The 17929-nt window shown below is 31.6% G+C and overlaps 2 protein-coding genes across 5 annotated transcripts; one reads left to right on the plus strand and one right to left on the minus strand.

Moving 5' to 3' along the window:
- Positions 1–557: 557 nt before the first annotated feature.
- On the minus strand, positions 558–4907 carry LOC118039697 (uncharacterized). Of its 4 annotated transcripts, XM_035046459.2 has the most exons (5): positions 4738–4907; positions 4225–4280; positions 3275–3488; positions 2540–2632; positions 558–1330 (listed from the first exon to the last, which is right to left on the minus strand). In XM_035046459.2, the coding sequence occupies exons 3-5, from the start codon at positions 3403–3405 to the stop codon at positions 793–795; spliced, it is 762 nt and encodes a 253-aa protein (XP_034902350.1). In that variant the 5' UTR covers positions 3406–3488; positions 4225–4280; positions 4738–4907; the 3' UTR covers positions 558–792. The 4 variants fall into 4 exon arrangements, with proteins under 4 accessions (XP_034902350.1, XP_034902347.1, XP_073264932.1 ...); XM_035046456.2 differs by lacking the exon at positions 4225–4280; XM_073408831.1 differs by lacking the exons at positions 4225–4280; positions 4738–4907 and adding an exon at positions 4070–4217.
- Positions 4908–12881: 7974 nt separating this feature from the next.
- LOC118039696 (endoglucanase 24) lies at positions 12882–16714 on the plus strand. Its single transcript, XM_035046455.2, has 4 exons — positions 12882–13364; positions 14500–14799; positions 14963–15124; positions 15809–16714. Exons 1-4 carry the CDS (start codon positions 12945–12947, stop codon positions 16415–16417), a joined length of 1491 nt encoding a protein of 496 aa, XP_034902346.1. The 5' UTR covers positions 12882–12944; the 3' UTR covers positions 16418–16714.
- Positions 16715–17929: the final 1215 nt, after the last annotated feature.

The following is a 17929-nucleotide window of genomic DNA, read 5'->3' on the forward strand; positions in this document are numbered from 1 at the left end:
AATACTATAAAATTAACCGGGAAAAAAAAATAAATAAATAAGGGAACATTCAGGTGGAAATGCCAAAGCATGGGCTTGATTTTTTTATTTTTTTTTCAATCCAACCATAATTCTAACACCTCCAGCCATATCATCAGTCACACATTTACCATGCTTTCCTTCTATATGCTGAATGCCAGGTTGATAGTCAGGCGGTAATGTTATTTGATGACCTTATGCTTGATGATTTTGCACTATCGATGGTTATTTGCGTGTCCTATCTTTCCAGTACAAATGGATTTGCTTGATGAAAGTTGGATGATTTAATTTTGAATTTCATGGTGCTTGCAGTTTCTTCTTTAATTGAAAAAACTTCACCAGAGTGTTGAACAAAGGCTAACTTGTTACATCTCTTGGCAATAGAAGAAAGCTTAGTTGGTCTTACCGTCTGCTACTGCACTTGCTTGTTTCTGACTAGATAACCATTATCCAGGCTTCCAGATGAGCTCATGGTACAGTGAAGAGCTCAGGCAAAAAAACTGCACATGGAAAACTCGCCTCACCATCAGAAAACATAATTAGCACACTGCGTAAAGAATCCCTTATTCCAAACCAGAGCGACTTTTAACACAATTATTAGGTACTGCTATAAAATAAATGCTCCGCATGAAACATCATCAAATCACAGCCTATCAAATAGTGAGTTTCAAATGCCCCCGCAAGCCTAGTGTTCAACACTCGATTAAAAAAAATCTAATAACTAATTGAGCTACCTCCCTCAGCTAGAAATATTGCCAACACTCAGATCATTATTCAACGGTAGAACCTCTGTGGATAGCGGTCCATCATCCTCCCGGAAGGGCACTCAATTGCCCGGTGTCCTCGGCCCCCACAGTTGTGACAGATCATCAGAGGGCCCATGCAATCCCTGCTCATATGTCCATACTGGTGGCAGTTCCTGCATACAATGTCTTGGTAACCACTGCTGCGCATGCCTCCCCGATCTCCAAGCATGTTCGATTTTGGGCACTGCCTAGCTACATGCCCAGCAACATTGCACATGTTGCAAATAGGCTCATTGGGGCACTCACGTGCAAGGTGACCTGTTTTCCTACAGTTGTTGCATGCTTTGTCATTTGTACAGTCAGCTGCAATATGGCCTTGCTTATAGCAGTTGTTGCATAACCTCAAGTCCCCAGGTGGCATGGGTGGAGCTGTGCACTCTTTAGCTCGATGCCCAGCCTTTCCACAGGTGTGGCATATTCCCTCATTTGGACAATTGCTGGCCATGTGCCCAGGTTCCCGACAGTTCCAACATAAAGATTTTGTGGTGCATTCTGAAGCAATATGCCTGCCAGACATTTTTATGCATGGATTTAGTCAGCTTAGTAGCAACTGGAAGGTCAATTTGGTTTGCAAGGGAAACTAAAATCAAAACTGGAAATAACATTAACACTGGTGCACTTGCAGTGCTATGACCAAAACTTGAGATTTTTATGCATGGACTTGGGCACCATTTGGGAACGCGGTTGAAAACCTCAAAATTCAATTTTTTTTTTTTTATGTTTTCAGATCGTTTTGATATGCTGATCTCAAGAATGATTTTTAAAAAATTAAAAAACATCATTTTAATACATTTCTAAGCGAAAAGCACTTTGAACCGCAACCACTACCACAATCTCAAACATACCCGCTTAGTGGTAATTGGAAGGTCCATTTGGTTTGCAAGGGAAACTAAAATCGAAACTGGAAATACCATTAACACTGGTGTACTTGCAGTGCTATGACCAAAGCTTGAGATTTCTCAGGACAATTTTCTCCAGTCAGACACAGCTTGCTTTTAAGTCCCACACTTCCAGGATTTCAGTACCAGTACAAAGATAGAAGGCTAAAATCATATTTTGGTAATGCCAAGATGCAGCTAAAAAGGTGATGGAATGGATGCTAGACTACTATAATGACAAAACACATGTTGCAGGTGCCAGCAGCAGAGTCAAGTATCTTTTTCGTGTTTATAGGTGGATCAGGTGAGGAAGAAATAAATAGATTTGCATAGAAATAGGAGAAAAGGGAAGTAAACCAAAAATGACATGGAAGAAGCTTCAAAGAAATTTTCAGAAATCTCAATTCTACGTGTGATGCTTAGAAAAAAATTTCAAAACACAATAGGCCAAAGCCAAACATCCTTTAGTGGATAACCATAGATGTTGAGTTTGCAAAATGTCGTCTAGTGAAACATATATTCTTCCATTTACCCTGAAAGTAGAAAAAGATTCCAACAATAGAGCCTATTATTCTAGAATGTCATTTAGCCATGTGAGGTCAGGTAGATGTCCTAGTGGATCATTCTAGAATGTCATTTAGCCATGTGAGGTCAAGTAAATGTTGTAGTGGAGCCTATCATTCTAGAATATCATTTAACCATGTGAGATTGAGTACATGTCATAAATTGTAAATCTAAACCAAGATGCCTGCACAGTTTTGCTCATGAATAAATGCAGATTTGCATTATAATGAACATGATGCTCCAATTCACAGTCTCTAGAATAAAAGTCCATACCCGGGAAGGCCACAGTTGTGACAAATTGCCACATTGGGGCACTCTCTAGCATAATGACCTGGTCGTTTGCAGTTCTTGCACAGATTGCTTTGGCTGGTTGCAAAATCACAGAAAACTAAACTTTAGCAGTGTATAACAGCACAGAGAGCATTGAATTTATATAAGAAAAGGAATACGAGAATCAGTGATTCTTTAACAAGCCTTCACAAAGAGAGATATGTAGGTACAACATCAAGGAAAAGAATTGGGCAGACATCTATCATAAAGGAGCCCTTGTTCTTCCACACAAACAAACAGCAGAAAGAAACAGAGAGAGTTGATTCCATACTTCTCCACGCAAATTGTTGTCTAACCAAAAACCACAACAAAGAAGGAAATGGAACAGCACCCAATAGCACCACTTAACAAAAAATAAAGTACATAATTTCTAAATAAAAAAAAAGGTATGACCACATCCTTATTCCATGAATGAAAGCAAGCATTCAATCCCAATCTAGAAGAAGCGGCAGAAACACCAGTGCTGTGCATTTCTTTGACTTGGAACACAAAGTTGTTACAATTGCACAACCTGGCAATAGCAAAACTTTAAGAATCTCCAATCGCATAACCACAGAGTTTCACTCTCCATGACACCATCAGATGAAATGAAATTCTTTACTAAATTCTAACACTGTTAGTTTGCTCATCTAGGCCACTTGCAAAGTACATAAACAGGAAAAGAAACTAAACAGAAACCTGTAACCCCGACGTGACTCTCGTCTGTAAGGTGCACCACGATAGGAAAAGCGATCGGAGCGGATCCTACGATCCATTGGGCTCCTGCTCCTGCTCCTGCTCCTGCTTTGGCTCCTAGTGTCAGAACTCATCTTCAAACTTACCCTTATTAACACCTACCAACACTGATCTGCAAAACAACACAACACCAACACCCACCGCTGCTGCCTCCTTCCTGTCCACATCAGAACCACACACCCATCATCATCCATTAACTCAAACCCAAACCCCTAACTACCCCTCCAAAACAAAAACACCAAATCCCAACAGTACAAAACAAAACGTTTTTCAACAAGCATCCATCCTACTAAGAGTACATAGCAATGATACCACTCAACTCAGCACCAGGAACACGTAACCCCGTTCCTCAATTATATCCTTTGATGAAAATTGTACATCTCTTGCAAACAATCACTGCCCCCAACAGAGTCAAATCTACATAATTATTAATGACACTACATAACTCCATCTTCTTCACTGACCATTCACACCAAACCAGCCACTACAGAAAGAGGCAAATTAAAAGAACATGATACGAGGTGAGAAAAAATTAAGTTATTAATTAGTAAAATTTTCTCCCTGCAACAGAAGAAGTCCATCAACAATTAGGCAAACGCTCAAAAAATAGTTTCAAGAGGAGAGGGTGGGTATTTAAGCAAGCTGGCTATTTCTTTCTGTTACGGAATCAACCATATCTAGAGATACAATCCTGAACTAAGCTAGGAGGTCCTGACCAATACTGCAAAAGAAGATTACCAACAAGCATTCGGAGCTTTTTCATAGTTCTGTTGAGAGTTTCCAAAATTTTTGGGAAAAGGGCCAGAATCTAGATATGTAAGCCCTCGGAAACCTCTGGCAAGAATTTTAACATTCGACCGTAATATACACCACAATGCACAACATATAATTACATTTCCATCCCCTGCCTTCAAAAACGCTGCTGTTTGGTTCTGCCTCCCCGTCTCATCTGTAATATCGGAAAAGTCAAACTTTTTAACCTATTTTCCTAATCAACCTCTTCCACAAAGCATAACAGTGACCTGACAATTCATTCATCTCCTAATTGTTATCTAGACATTCAAAAGAGGACGCATCCAGGTCAGTCTAGCAAAATTATCTGGGTCATCTGAATAATGGAAAGCCATTGCAATTTACAGCCAAAAACCCATTTTAAACACAGTGTAAACATGAATACCAGAACTTTTAGACCTTAAATAATATTACAATTCCAAGCAAAAATCACAGATTAACAAGCACAAAAGGCAAAAAAAATAACACGAAAAACTCTAATGACAAGTTGTGAGATAAATTATACCAAAAAAAAGAACCAGTTTTGCACCAAAATTTGAAACATATAAAGAAAGTTATCGCTAACCCTAATATTTTGAAATCAAATAATTTTTTTGAGAATTGAAGAGGCAAACCTGAAGCTAACAATACAGTAACGGGGTGAGGCGACCCAGTAAGAGAGAGAGGTGAAGTAACAAATAGCTGTACGAACCGAGAAAATGAAGGGGTTCGATTTGGGGATTTTGTGAGGTCGGTAAGCTAGCGAGCGGCGAGTGCGCGTTTGTTTATCAAGGCCTAGGGCACGACTGGTGTCGCCTCTTGTTTTAGAGAAGGTTGTGAATGGGTTTTAAGGCCCACTAACCTAGGCCAAATACAGACCAGCCATGTATTAGATCCAGCCCATAATAAAAAGGATTGCTTTGAGCTAAAACCATGTTTGTTTTCCATTTCAAATATACTTTTAAGAAAAAATATACTTTTCTTTGCTTCAAATTTAATTTTTTTATGCTTTTAAATCATTTTGATATATTGATTTTAAAAATAATTTTTTAAAAATAAAAATAAAAAAACATTATTTTAATGTATTTTCAAACAAAAAATACTTTGAAAAGCAATTACTATATATACTCTTAAACACACCTTTAAATCATTTAGAGTGTTGGAATTTAATGCAAAATACAGCATGTTGGTACATTTATTAGGAGGCAACATCGCTGTAATTATTTTCTAAAATTTTATTTTAATTTTTTGTTTTAAAGATATTTAAAAAATATTTTTTTATTTTAAATTAATAATTTTTTATACTTTTTTAGATTATTTTGATATGTTGATATCAAAAATAATTTTTAAAATATATATATATATTATTTTAATATATTTTCAAATAAAAAAATATTTTAAAAAATAACTATAACATACTTCTAAATATTTCTAAACACTTGGAAGAAACACCGTCCTGTTAATTTGCAGATATTCATCATAAATTTCCCTCTCGTGACCATATATATCTGGCCCGGGATGAAAGTTGTTGTCTTAAGCACTGGTCTAATAAATGTATGGATTTAGAAAAGCTATTTGTGGTACAGTCACCTGTTGTTGTTGGGTTTTTTTTTTTTTTTTCCTGTCAAGAAATCATATGTTCTATTCATTTCTAGAGTTTTGGGCTTCCTTATGTTAGTGCCAAATCTTGATTTAAACAGGTCAAGAATATTTTTTAAGAAATCTAAGTTCGGATTTTTAAAATTAATATTCAGAAGAATTTACGATGTTGAACATAAGATATGCATTCAAAAAATGCTTAATATGAATTGACCACTGCGTAAACCTTATAGTTGAAAAGAAAAGGGAAAGAAAATTAACTAATTTTTTAAATTGTTTTAATCAACTAATATAAAAAAAAATTATTTAATAATTAGAAGAGAAATTAAAACTCGAAATCGGTCAAACTCGGTCAAAATCGCTTAAAATCGGTAAAATCGAACCGATTTTACGAGTTTGACCAATTTCGAGTTTTAACCCACAAAAGCTAAAAAATTTACTACCTCCCTATCCGAATCCCTTGATATTCCACTACATAATCCCCACTCCCCAATCTCCCCTTTCCCCGTTGCCCAAATATGAAAATTTCATTCTTAGCAGACTAACACTTGCATTAGAAGACCTTGGATATGGGAAAGCCTTATACTGTATTTTAGGTCGGGAAGGCATGATCGGAGGATCGAAACCATAGAAAGACAGATGTAGATGGTGATGAATCAAATGAGTAAAATAAAAGATAGGAATACTTATATATAGAGAAATATTGTGTTTTAGACTAATCATTTATTAACTAAAAAAAAATAACAAAGATTAAAAGAAAACTCGAAATACATGTCTTGCTTTGTGTGATATTTGAACATTATTTCTAGAACTTGTTACTAACATAAAAAAGGTGGAAGGTGAGGTGGCATTATATTAAATTGATATCATTTTGTACGTTTTTGTTCTTGTTGTCACAGGTTCACTATACTGGTCTTTGTTGTTATTTTTTTAAGTTGGTGATACACGTTAGAATGTTGTATTATCTCACTAGTTGCCTGCAATGTGTTTCAAGACTTGTCATCTAGAAAATGTTTTGAAACTTTTTCAAATAAAACATGGTTGTTTAATCTTATTTTTTTTCTTTTTGTATTTTTAAGTTATTTAAACTATGTATTAATTTTTATTTGAATTATATATTTTAAGGTATTTGGATATCTGTATTGTTTATTTTACTTTTATTTTAATTGTGTTATGTTATTATTTACTACTTGACTGAAATTGTCAATATATAGTTAGTTAATATATTTTTTTATGATTTTATAATTTAAATTTATAATCCAAGTTTATATTATATATTTTATATCGTGTTAAAAAAACGTTTTTTTACAATCTGTGCTAGCATCTCCCCCAGTAGGCAAAAGCTCGTGACAAGGGGATAAGAATCTGAATAATACAGACAAGCCCTCCTGCTCCTTGTCTCTCGGCTTTCAACATGCTCGGAATCCTCAGCCTCTCAAATTATTGCATCCATCTCGATTCAAAACACAACTACTACCTCTCAACTTGCGTGTCGAGTTTGGTTTCTCTCTTTTGGAAATCAAACTTGCATTTAATTTAAAAAAAACAACATATTCGTTAATTTTAAAATCATTAAAAATGTATATAATTATTAATTTTAAAAACCTATAAAATTAATAAAAATACACATTCACGTTAATTAAAAAATAAAAGTTACAGGAAAACTAGTGCATTAATCTCAAAACTGTTTCCTGTAACACGCCTTAAGGTTTTAGATTTTTTACGAACTTATGCTTCCCTGTCATTGAAATTTGGTTTCCCTGTCATTTGTCATCAGGTACAGCACGGTATTGTTGCTTTCCACTTACCATTTTGAGTACACGTTCAATATAGTTTCTTCTGACCTGTTTTTTTTTGTGTTTTAAAATTATTTAAAAAAAAAATTAATTTTTTTTTATTTTTTTAAATTAATATATTTTTAGTATTTTTCAAAATTATTTTAATGTGTTGATGTAAAAAATAAAAAAAAGCATCATTGGTATGCATTTTGGCACGAAAATTTATTTGAAAAGCAATCTTAACCACGCTACCAAACAAACTCTAAATAAATACTACCTTTGGCTATTTAATCTGTGAAACATTGTGGGCTGTAATTTTTTTTTAATAAAAAAATTATTAATAATAATTAGAAGAGAAATTAAAAAAAATTAAAAAATAAGTATGGATCAAGATATTCAATCACACACAAAAAAATATTTATCCATTTATATTTGTTGAACTTATTTATTTAAATCAATAAAATATAATAAAAAAACAAATAAAATTGATTGAATAAACCTATACCCTAGAAAATATATTCCACAAGGCCAAATAGAACATAAATATTATTTAAAAATGATTTTTTTATTTTAAAAAATAAATTTCATTTGTATAAACCAAAAAAAAAATTATGGATGAATTAGAATAATATTTTCAAAATCAAACACAAATAGTTTTTTAAAAAAAAACTTGTAGTCAAAAAAGACTTGTAAAAGCTGTAATCTAAGTCATGAGACTGTGATAAACTTCTAGAAAAAAATTAGACATAATCACAAAACAATTTAAAAAAAAACTAATATAGAACGTTAAGATAGCAAAAGAAAACGAGAAGAAAAAAAATGTTGAACGGCATTAACTTTTCAAACACGTGGCCCGGATTATTAAACAGGAAGCACTATAAATGAAAAAGTTACGAAGTTTAATCCCCAACAAATCAAAAGTTAAAAAATGAAACCAGGAAAAAAATCAGCTCCACAAAAAAATCTAAACAATATATAATTAAAAAGAATAAGGATGAAAATTAAAATAAAAAAATAAATTAGAGGGAAAGCAAAAAAACTAGGTTATTAGATTGAAAAATAACTCTAACAAAAGAAAAAAAACAAATCAAGAGAATTAAGGTCAAATTAAAAAAAAAAAAAACAAGATAACATAAATTTTGATTGGAGGATGAAATTGAAAGCCACCAAAACTTCAGTAAAAAGATTGGGAAAAAAACTTAAAAATCAATGAATAAAGAATCGAAATGAAAAAAAATAATGTATGAGAAATTGTAATTTAAAAATTAAATTGAAAAATAAACAAAACTTTTATAAAAGCAATAGGAACAAAAAATAAAATAAAAATTAAAAAAATAAAAATAAAAAATTGAAATACCAAAAACAAAAATAACAATCATGCACCTTTTCTATCATAAAAGAGAGAGAGAGAAAAACAACCTCGGAGACATTCTGACAATTATATGTTATCATGTGCCATGCTAAGAGAAAAATGACACAATAATGCCTTTAAAAAGATAACAAAAGGTGAGGTTTATACCACTGAGTGTCACTGCACACTCCACCCAAGTAACTCTAAAAATTAAAAAAACATGTGAAAAGATAAAAGTACTCCAAACACATATCTTATTTATTGTCTTTTCTAAAACCAAATGTGTATTTTTACTATATACTAAGAAGGTAAAAACTAAAAAAACCACTGGCAAGTAGCTCTATAATTTTTTCACCCTGTGATAAAAAAGTATGTCGATTATTTTAAAATCTATGAAAAAGACAAAAAAAAAAAAAAGCTGGTTAAAACGGTTTTATATCTCGTCAAGCTCAGGGGTAAAAGCTTATTTTACTGCATAACAAATTTGGAAAAAAATAAATAAATCCCCGAATAATATTTTTAATAATCAAGAATTTATATTAAAAAAAAAAAACCAAACTACTCTAAGTACAAAACCTCCCGTTTTCTTAACTGAATAATATAACGATAATTTTATTATAGCAATCTTAGTACTTTGTTTAATGATAAAGTGAAAAACTCACTTATATATTTTTTCATGTGAATATTCAATTATATGGAAGATAAGTAAGAGGGATATATATCCAATATTCTATTATATAGACCAACAGAATCATAATTAACGAGATGATGACATAATTGGATAAAATTGTCATCATCCATCCACTTCTCTATTGATTCTAATCCATATTCTGAAAAAAAAGAAAAACTATAGACTAGTGTTTTAAATAATAATAATAATAACCATAGAGTAGTTAACTAATCTCAAGTTCTCAACACCAACCTTAATTCATCAACCCTTTTCGATTAACATTCAAGAACAACCTCAATTGCTACATAAATCAGTATTGATGATTTTACGTCTATTTGGAAGTGTGATTGTGATTTTTTTTTAAAATACTTTTTTTATTTAAAAATACATCAAAAAAATATTTTTGATATCAGCGCATTAAAATAATCAGATAACACTAAAAAATATTAATTTAAAGTAGATAAAAAATTTTAAAAAAATGAATTTTTTTTAAAATACAAAAATAAATAATTCTGAATCATTTTATATGCAAAATCGCATAAAAGTAGACAATTTATGAAGTTGGAATTTCAATTTCAGCACAATCTCGCCCGAGCTTCCAAACCAGCCTTTAGCTCTCCACTTTTTTCCGACCACTGCACGGAGAGTGCCCTCAACTTCCGGTTGACTGAAGGTATAGATTAATCCATGTAGTTCCCTCATTCCACAGCTCTTCTTTAATTATTTCAGGGGCCCATGAAAAAAAAAAGAAGGAAAAGAAAAGAAAAGGCCAAGATACTTAGGCCCCGTTTGGTAACGTGGCTGCGGGTGAGGTTCACCCGCAGCCACACCAAATGCTGTTTGGTTAGCAAAAGAAAGTTGTTTTCTGATGGTGGGACCCATCAAAATCCCGGCTGCACCGCATGTTTTGGAGAAGCAGCAAAATGCTGCTTCTCGCAGGGAAGAAAAGCAGAACAGTGGAGCATGGCTCCACTGTTGCAACTTGCAACAGTGCGAGTGAATTAATTCACTCGCACTGTTACAGTTTTAGTTTTCGTTTTTTTTTTTTTTTTTTTTTTGGAAAACATTGCGTTTTTTTTTCTTGAAAAACAAATACAATTAATTGATTTTACTTTTTTAAAAAAATTAGTTTTAAGGTGAATTAAATTTATTCGTACTGTAATCTCAATTTTAATTACTGGTAATATTTTACTTAAATTTATTGCACACTCAAAAAATTATTTTTTCTATAGTTCTTGTCGAATGAATTTTGTACATAATAAAATTATAATTTTTTTTAAAAAATTGTGTTTTACTTGAAAAACTAGTATTTAATATTATTTAATAACACTACATAAATTAGAAATATATCGCATGATAACGTAGCATTTGGGGGATTTGATCGCAATTCCAATTATGTTCTTGCCGGGTCCGACCCAGTTAAAAAAGAAATTCAGTTTTTTTTATTTATTTGTGTTTTATTTATAAACTTAAAAGGAGATCGCTTAATGACGTAACAAAAAATTCAGTTTTTTTATTGCGCATTTAAGAAACCATGGAAAATATAGTTTTTGTTGGATAGATTTCGTATGTAATGATATTGCACATAGTTTAATGGAATAATAAAAAATATTTGATATCAATATTATTTATTTCATGATATAATAACAGTGGTTAAATCTACAATATTTAAATAAAAAATTATTAATATTAATATTAATATATATGTATATATATATATATTTTAATTATTTTATAACCTCAATTTGAAAAGTATTTTTTTACCAAACACATTAAATTATTTTTTTTTCAACCTCAATTTCAACCACATTTTTTAACCAACACCTATTTTTTTCAAACCAACCTCAACTAAAAGTACTTTTTATAAAACAACTTTTTTAAAACCACAACCACAACAGCAACCTCAATACCAAACACACCCTTAATTGTTGTCCATGCATTCTGCACTGACATTGCGTATACCTGTGAAGTAAACTGACAGACATGGGAAGTGTCGGCGCTTATACTCATCCCATCCCCTTGTCTCGTGACAGCACCTCCCTTTACTCTCCGGCGGGTTAATGGTGGGCCTTTAGCCCTTTACTCTCGTCTTCGGTATTCCTACTTTTGCTTGTCTTAGAATGTGTTGGGCATTACGGTGTTGGGCAGTATGGTAGTGGTTATTTTTTAAATAATTTTTTATACCGAAATACATGTCAATAATATTTTTTCATTTTTTAAAAATCATTTTTGACATCAACACATCAAAAAGATCCAAAAAATATAAACCATATTCAATTTTAACAAAAAAAAAAATTTCAAAATTTGATGAAACACAAATAAAAACACAATACCAAACAGTAACTTAATGACATCCTCCTACTCTGTTTATTAATCAAATGGTCTTTTCATCAACTACCTTTTGAGCTCGGAGCTCTCAAGTGAAGAAATTATAATAAGAAAGTTTTTGTCTTCCTTGTTAAAATTATATTTTTAAAATATTTTTAAATTATTTTGATATATTAATATTATTTTTTTAAAAAATAATATTATTTAATACCTTTCTAAATAAAAAAATTATTTTAAAAATTAAATATTATCATAAAAACAAATATTGTTTAAATGGAGTCAAGTTTCATATTACATGTAGCTTGGGTAACTTAGGGTAGAGATTTAATTAAATACAACTATTTATAGAATGATTAATTGAATATAAAATGAAGACTAGAATAAAGACATAATGATTGAAATTACAATTACACGACATGTTAATAAACAACATTCATAGAACCATTTAGTAACTGATGTAGTTGTAAAAATTCGGGACTAAAAAATTTATTTTTCATGTAGTCTCAAGTTCGAATCCTGTAATTGCTAATATAATAACCACTAGAGATTTATATGATTGTTCACTTCAAGACCCATGTGATTAGTTAAGGTACACATAAGCTAACTCAAATATTTATATTAAAAAAAATTAAATATATAAAAAATAACATTCACAATTGGTTATGTTGAAAAATAATTTGATTATAAAAAAACATGATTATAGGACATGAGCCTACACGAAACAACTTGTTTTGTAAAAATACACCGTAAATATGAATTAAACTTGGATGACATAACCTATCTTACATGTCCACTGTAAAAATAATTTGAGATATGCTTCTTTTATGATTTTAGGTTCGAGTCTTATGATTGTTTATATGATGATTATTGAAGAATTATATGGTCGTTAACTTCAGAGTCCATAGAATTAGTTAAGGTATGTGCAAGCTGATCCGGACACCTATTTCAATAAAAAAATAAATAAAATAAAATTGAGAAATAAAAGGATTAAATGCACCATTAAATAACAATAAATAATAATAATAATAAAAAAAACCAAAACCTCAACACCACACTACACTTTACATTTGCATAAACTAAAAGAAGAAGCCACCACCACAACCCATCTTCAGCACCATGAAGAACCTCTCTCCTCCCCATTACGCTCTTCTTTTCACTGCACTGCTCGCTCAATTACCCCTGTTTCAGTCAAGCTACCACGAGTACCAAGATGCATTATCAAAGTCCATTCTTTTCTTCGAGGGTCAAAGGTCAGGCTATTTGCCACAAGACCAACGCGTAACTTGGCGTGCTAATTCAGGCCTAAGTGACGGGTGGACATATAATACAGACCTGACCGGTGGCTACTATGATGCCGGTGATAATGTCAAGTTCGGCTTCCCCATGGCATTCACAACTACAATGTTGGCGTGGAGTGTTAATGAATTTGGAGACTTAATGCCTCCAAATGAGTTGAGAAATAGCTTAGTTGCCATTCGTTGGGCCACCGATTATCTGCTCAAGACTGTTTCTCAGCCTAACCGGATTTTTGTTCAGGTAAGTCATAAGTGGCCGCAGGGACACTAGTTTTCTCTCTCTCTTTTTGGTAAATGCCAGGGGGTAGTTTTGTGATTTTCGGGATGGGTAGGGGTAGTCTGGGGAGTTGGGGCATGTGAGTTGCTTCCGGCGAGGTTGAACTAATCTGGGAGTGAGTGAAGAAATGTAGATATGTGGCCAATTGTGTAAAACTTGCTCGACAGATTGTCCTGTACCGACCTTTTTGGCCCCCACAAGTCATCACCCGGTGAAATATTAGGTTTGACCAGATTAAGATTTCACCTGCTTGCACTGCCTTCAAGGTATGTTTGTCATCGTGTTTTCTTTAAAAATAATTTTTTTATACTTTTAAAATTGGTTTAATATATTAATAAATAAAGATATATTATTTTAATGTAAACAATTATTATCACATATCCAAACCCATCCTAAATGTATATCTATCTATTTTGGATGTGTTTATTTTACTTTTTTAAGAAAATAACTTTTTGAATTTTTTCTATTCCAATTTTTTTTATATAAGTTTAGATTTTCATTTTTTTATAAGTTTATAATTATTATCACATATCTAAACCCATCCTAAACAATTTTTCTATTCCTTTTCCTTTCCAATTTTCATTGTCATCACGGGTTCGCAATGATGCATGACAGTACTCTGTTGTCCTTAAAGGCCCAGGACCTGTATGGGTCAAGAGAATTGGGCCCATCATGTTTATGTTCAGTAGAAAATAAGGAATTTAGAATTTGTTTTACGCTTACTTTTTAAATATTTTTTTTATATTAAAATATATATTAATGATATTTTTTTTATTTTTTTAAAATTATTTTTAATATCTATATATCAAAATAATTTAAAAATATTAAAAATATATTAATTTAAAATTAATAAAAAAAAAATTAACCTTTTTAAAACATAAAAATAAACAGTCACTTGACTTAGTTTTAAGACTGCACTTCACTTCCCTTGACGGGACGATTGATCTACCATGATTGTTATGTTAATTTCAAGGACTAATTAAGCCCATAGTGATAATTAATAAGAATCAAAACATAAATACATTTTGTTTGATGTTTTATTTTGACCATAATAATTTGATTTGGCTGTTTAATTAACACTAAATTTCTTATGCTGCAGGTGGGGGATCCAAATGCAGACCATATTTGCTGGGAAAGACCAGAGGACATGGATACTCCTAGGATTGTTTATGCTGTGGATGCACCAAACCCGGCATCTGATGTTGCCGGTGAGACTGCGGCAGCCTTGGCAGCTTCATCTATGGCATTTCGATCGTCGGACCCGGGATATGCAGAAACATTACTAAGAAACGCCATTAATGCCTTCCAATTTGCTGATAGTTACAGAGGAGCTTATAGTGACAACTCCAATATTAAAGATGGTGCATGCCCATTCTATTGCGATTTTGATGGTTATCAAGTGAGTAGACATCTCTTTGATGATTTGATCAATTTGCAATGCTCTCTGCGTGCTAATTTCTTACCATTTGTAGGAATCAGACAATTTTAAGTAGTCTGGATAAAGGATGTGTTAAATTATTAAATTCAGACTGATCTGATTCTATTTTGACTGGTTTCGTCAGGATGAGTTGCTATGGGGAGCAGCATGGCTTAGGAGGGCATCTTACGATGACACTTACCTTAGTTTCTTACAAAACAATGGGGAGACCCTGGGAGCTGATGAAAATATTAATGAATTTGGGTGGGACAACAAGCATGCTGGCCTTAATGTTCTTGTCTCAAAGGTTAGTAGTAAATTCGAACAAGCTTGCACTCCTGATTCTTTGCACCAGTATTGAATCAATTCTATAATATAATTGATTTCAAAGTTTGTTATTTGAAATGGGTTTTAAAAAATATGAAATTCATTTTATTTGACACAGTGAAAACATATTATATATAACAAAATTAACTTAAGGCATACATGTGAGAGGAAGAGGAGAGAAAATGGTGCTGAGATACACGCTCCTGTTTTTTTTTGTTATTATTAATATTTAATTAAATATTAAATTACTTCTGAGCTAAGTAATAACAAAAATACTTTGTAAAAAGATGAAAAAGCTCATCGACTCTACTTCTAAAATTTTTGTTTTTAAAAATGTTTTGATTGCTTTACCATGTTTTTTAATTGTTTATTATTTTTATATTTGATTAAATGTTAAATTATTCCTTGGTTGATATTAGAATAACAAATAAATTATTGTGGATATATGAAAATGAAACATAATACTAGTTTTAAATTCTTTGCTTTTGATAGTGTTTTTGTCGTTTTATTATGAAAATAAAATAATAAAACTTATTTATTTTTAATCAATTCAATAATAATTAATGCAGACTTTAATGTTTTTAAAAGCTAGTGTTAAGTTTTTTAATTGCATCTATAGTTTTTTCCCAAGGCTATTTATGTAAATTTGATTATTGTGTCATAGGAGGTTCTAGAAGGAAACATGTACTCTCTCCAGTCATACAAAGAATCAGCTGATAGCTTCATGTGCACCCTCATACCTGAATCATCATCCTCTCACGTAGAATACACTCCAGGTGGCCTAATCTACAAGCCAGGAGGCAGCAACCTGCAGCACGCAACGACGATTTCATTTTTGCTACTTGCTTATGCAAATTACCTGGAAAGAACATCGCAATCTGTCAACTGTGGAAATGTAAATGTCGGTCCCTATTCACTTCGGCAACAGGCTAAGAGGCAAGTTGATTACATTTTAGGAGACAACCCTCTGGGATTGTCTTATATGGTCGGATATAGCGATCATTATCCTCAACGGATTCATCACCGTGGCTCATCGTTGCCGTCGGTTAAGGATCATCCTGATCTTATAGCTTGCAAAGAAGGCTCAATCTACTGCAATTCATCAAACCCTAACCCTAACGTTCATGTTGGGGCTATTGTGGGTGGACCTAGCGAAGATGATTCATACGAAGATAGTCGAGATGATTTTAGAAAATCCGAGCCAACAACGTATATTAATGCACCATTTGTTGGTGTGCTTGCTTATTTTGCAGCAAATCCCAGTTTTAGTTGAGACAAACAGAGCTCAATTTTGCACATAAACCAGTGTTTTTATTTTGAGAAGTAAAATCCCATTCTGGCTTTAATTAATCTGATACAAGGAAATGAAATCTTCAATTTTCTTGCAAGTTGCCTCATCTTCCATTTTCTTGATATTTCATTTTCAATTTAGTTGTAAGAACAGAGCATTCGCTGGCCGGCTTTCAATCAATTGAAAGACATGTGATGTGTTTCGTGACTTTACAGGCATGCCCTTTACAGATTCCTGCCTGTGAAAATTTAATTCCGCTCTTGAAAAGCTTTCGTTCAATTTACTACTTTTTAGTGGGCTCTTGACTCAAAAGCGACTTAGCTTCTCTTTCATTTTTGTGTGTTGGAATGTCGGCTTCTGAGATTACTGTGTTTAGTATCGTGAAAGTTCCTGGGGTTATGAGTTGAAAAGGGGTTATGAGTTGAAAAAAATTATTTTATAAAAATATAATTTTAGTTGAGGTTTATTTGAAAAAAATATATATTTAGTTAAAATTATGGTTAAAATTGAGGTTAAATAAAAAAATAATTTAATATATTTAGTTAAAAAATACTTTTCAAATTGAGGTTGTACAATAATTTTAAAAAATATATATTAAATATTGTAGATTTAAAAACTGCTATTACATCATAAAATAAAAATATTTTATATATAAAATATTTTTTATTGTTTCATTAAACTATTTACAATTCCATCACATATGAAATACATCCGACAAGGATTACAGTTTCCTTGGTTTCTTATGTGCGCAACAACATCGGATAAAATATTATCAAAAATAAAATTGAGATTGCGATCTCCGTCTAATTTATTATTAGTGTCATTGAATAATATTAAACACTATTTTTTTAAATAAAATACAATTAAAAATAAAAAATTAAAATTTTATTTTATTTTACTAGGCCGGATAGGTTGGTAGTTATGTTTTTTAATTTTTTTTTTATTTTATAAAATTTTTTTTGATATTAATATATAAAAATTTAATTTAATTTTTATTTAATAAATAACAAAAATAAAAATAATTTAACCATAATCCAAACATGGCCATAATCATCATTTATAAGAAGAAAGCACTTGGCATTGGCATATAAAGAAAAGAATCTCTATGACAGTAGAGTATAATAAATTACTTTATCTGGCCATAAATATCTGATACCCCGTAGATTAATTTATTATGATAGGTAGAGTCCGTAGAGAATGAGAGCTCAATTATTTACTGAAACAAGCGGGAAGCATATGAAAGCATTTCTTGGCTGTTTCTTCTAACCCTGCGTTTGCAACGCAATAAATAATAGGATCCATGAACAGTAATTGTTGTTTTTTTTATTTACCAAACATTTAGCTTTTGTGTTTTGCTTCAACTGCAACCGTCACCTCGTAAAAAAAGGAGATCTAACTAGATTTGATGCCTGTTATCCACTCCAAGTGGACAAAAACAATTTCAATGTAAAAGATAGAAAATTTTGAGATATGAATTAATGATTTAATTGATAA

Source organism: Populus alba, chromosome 4, assembly GCF_005239225.2.
Source record: "Populus alba chromosome 4, ASM523922v2, whole genome shotgun sequence".
Classification (NCBI taxonomy): Eukaryota; Viridiplantae; Streptophyta; class Magnoliopsida; order Malpighiales; family Salicaceae; genus Populus; species Populus alba.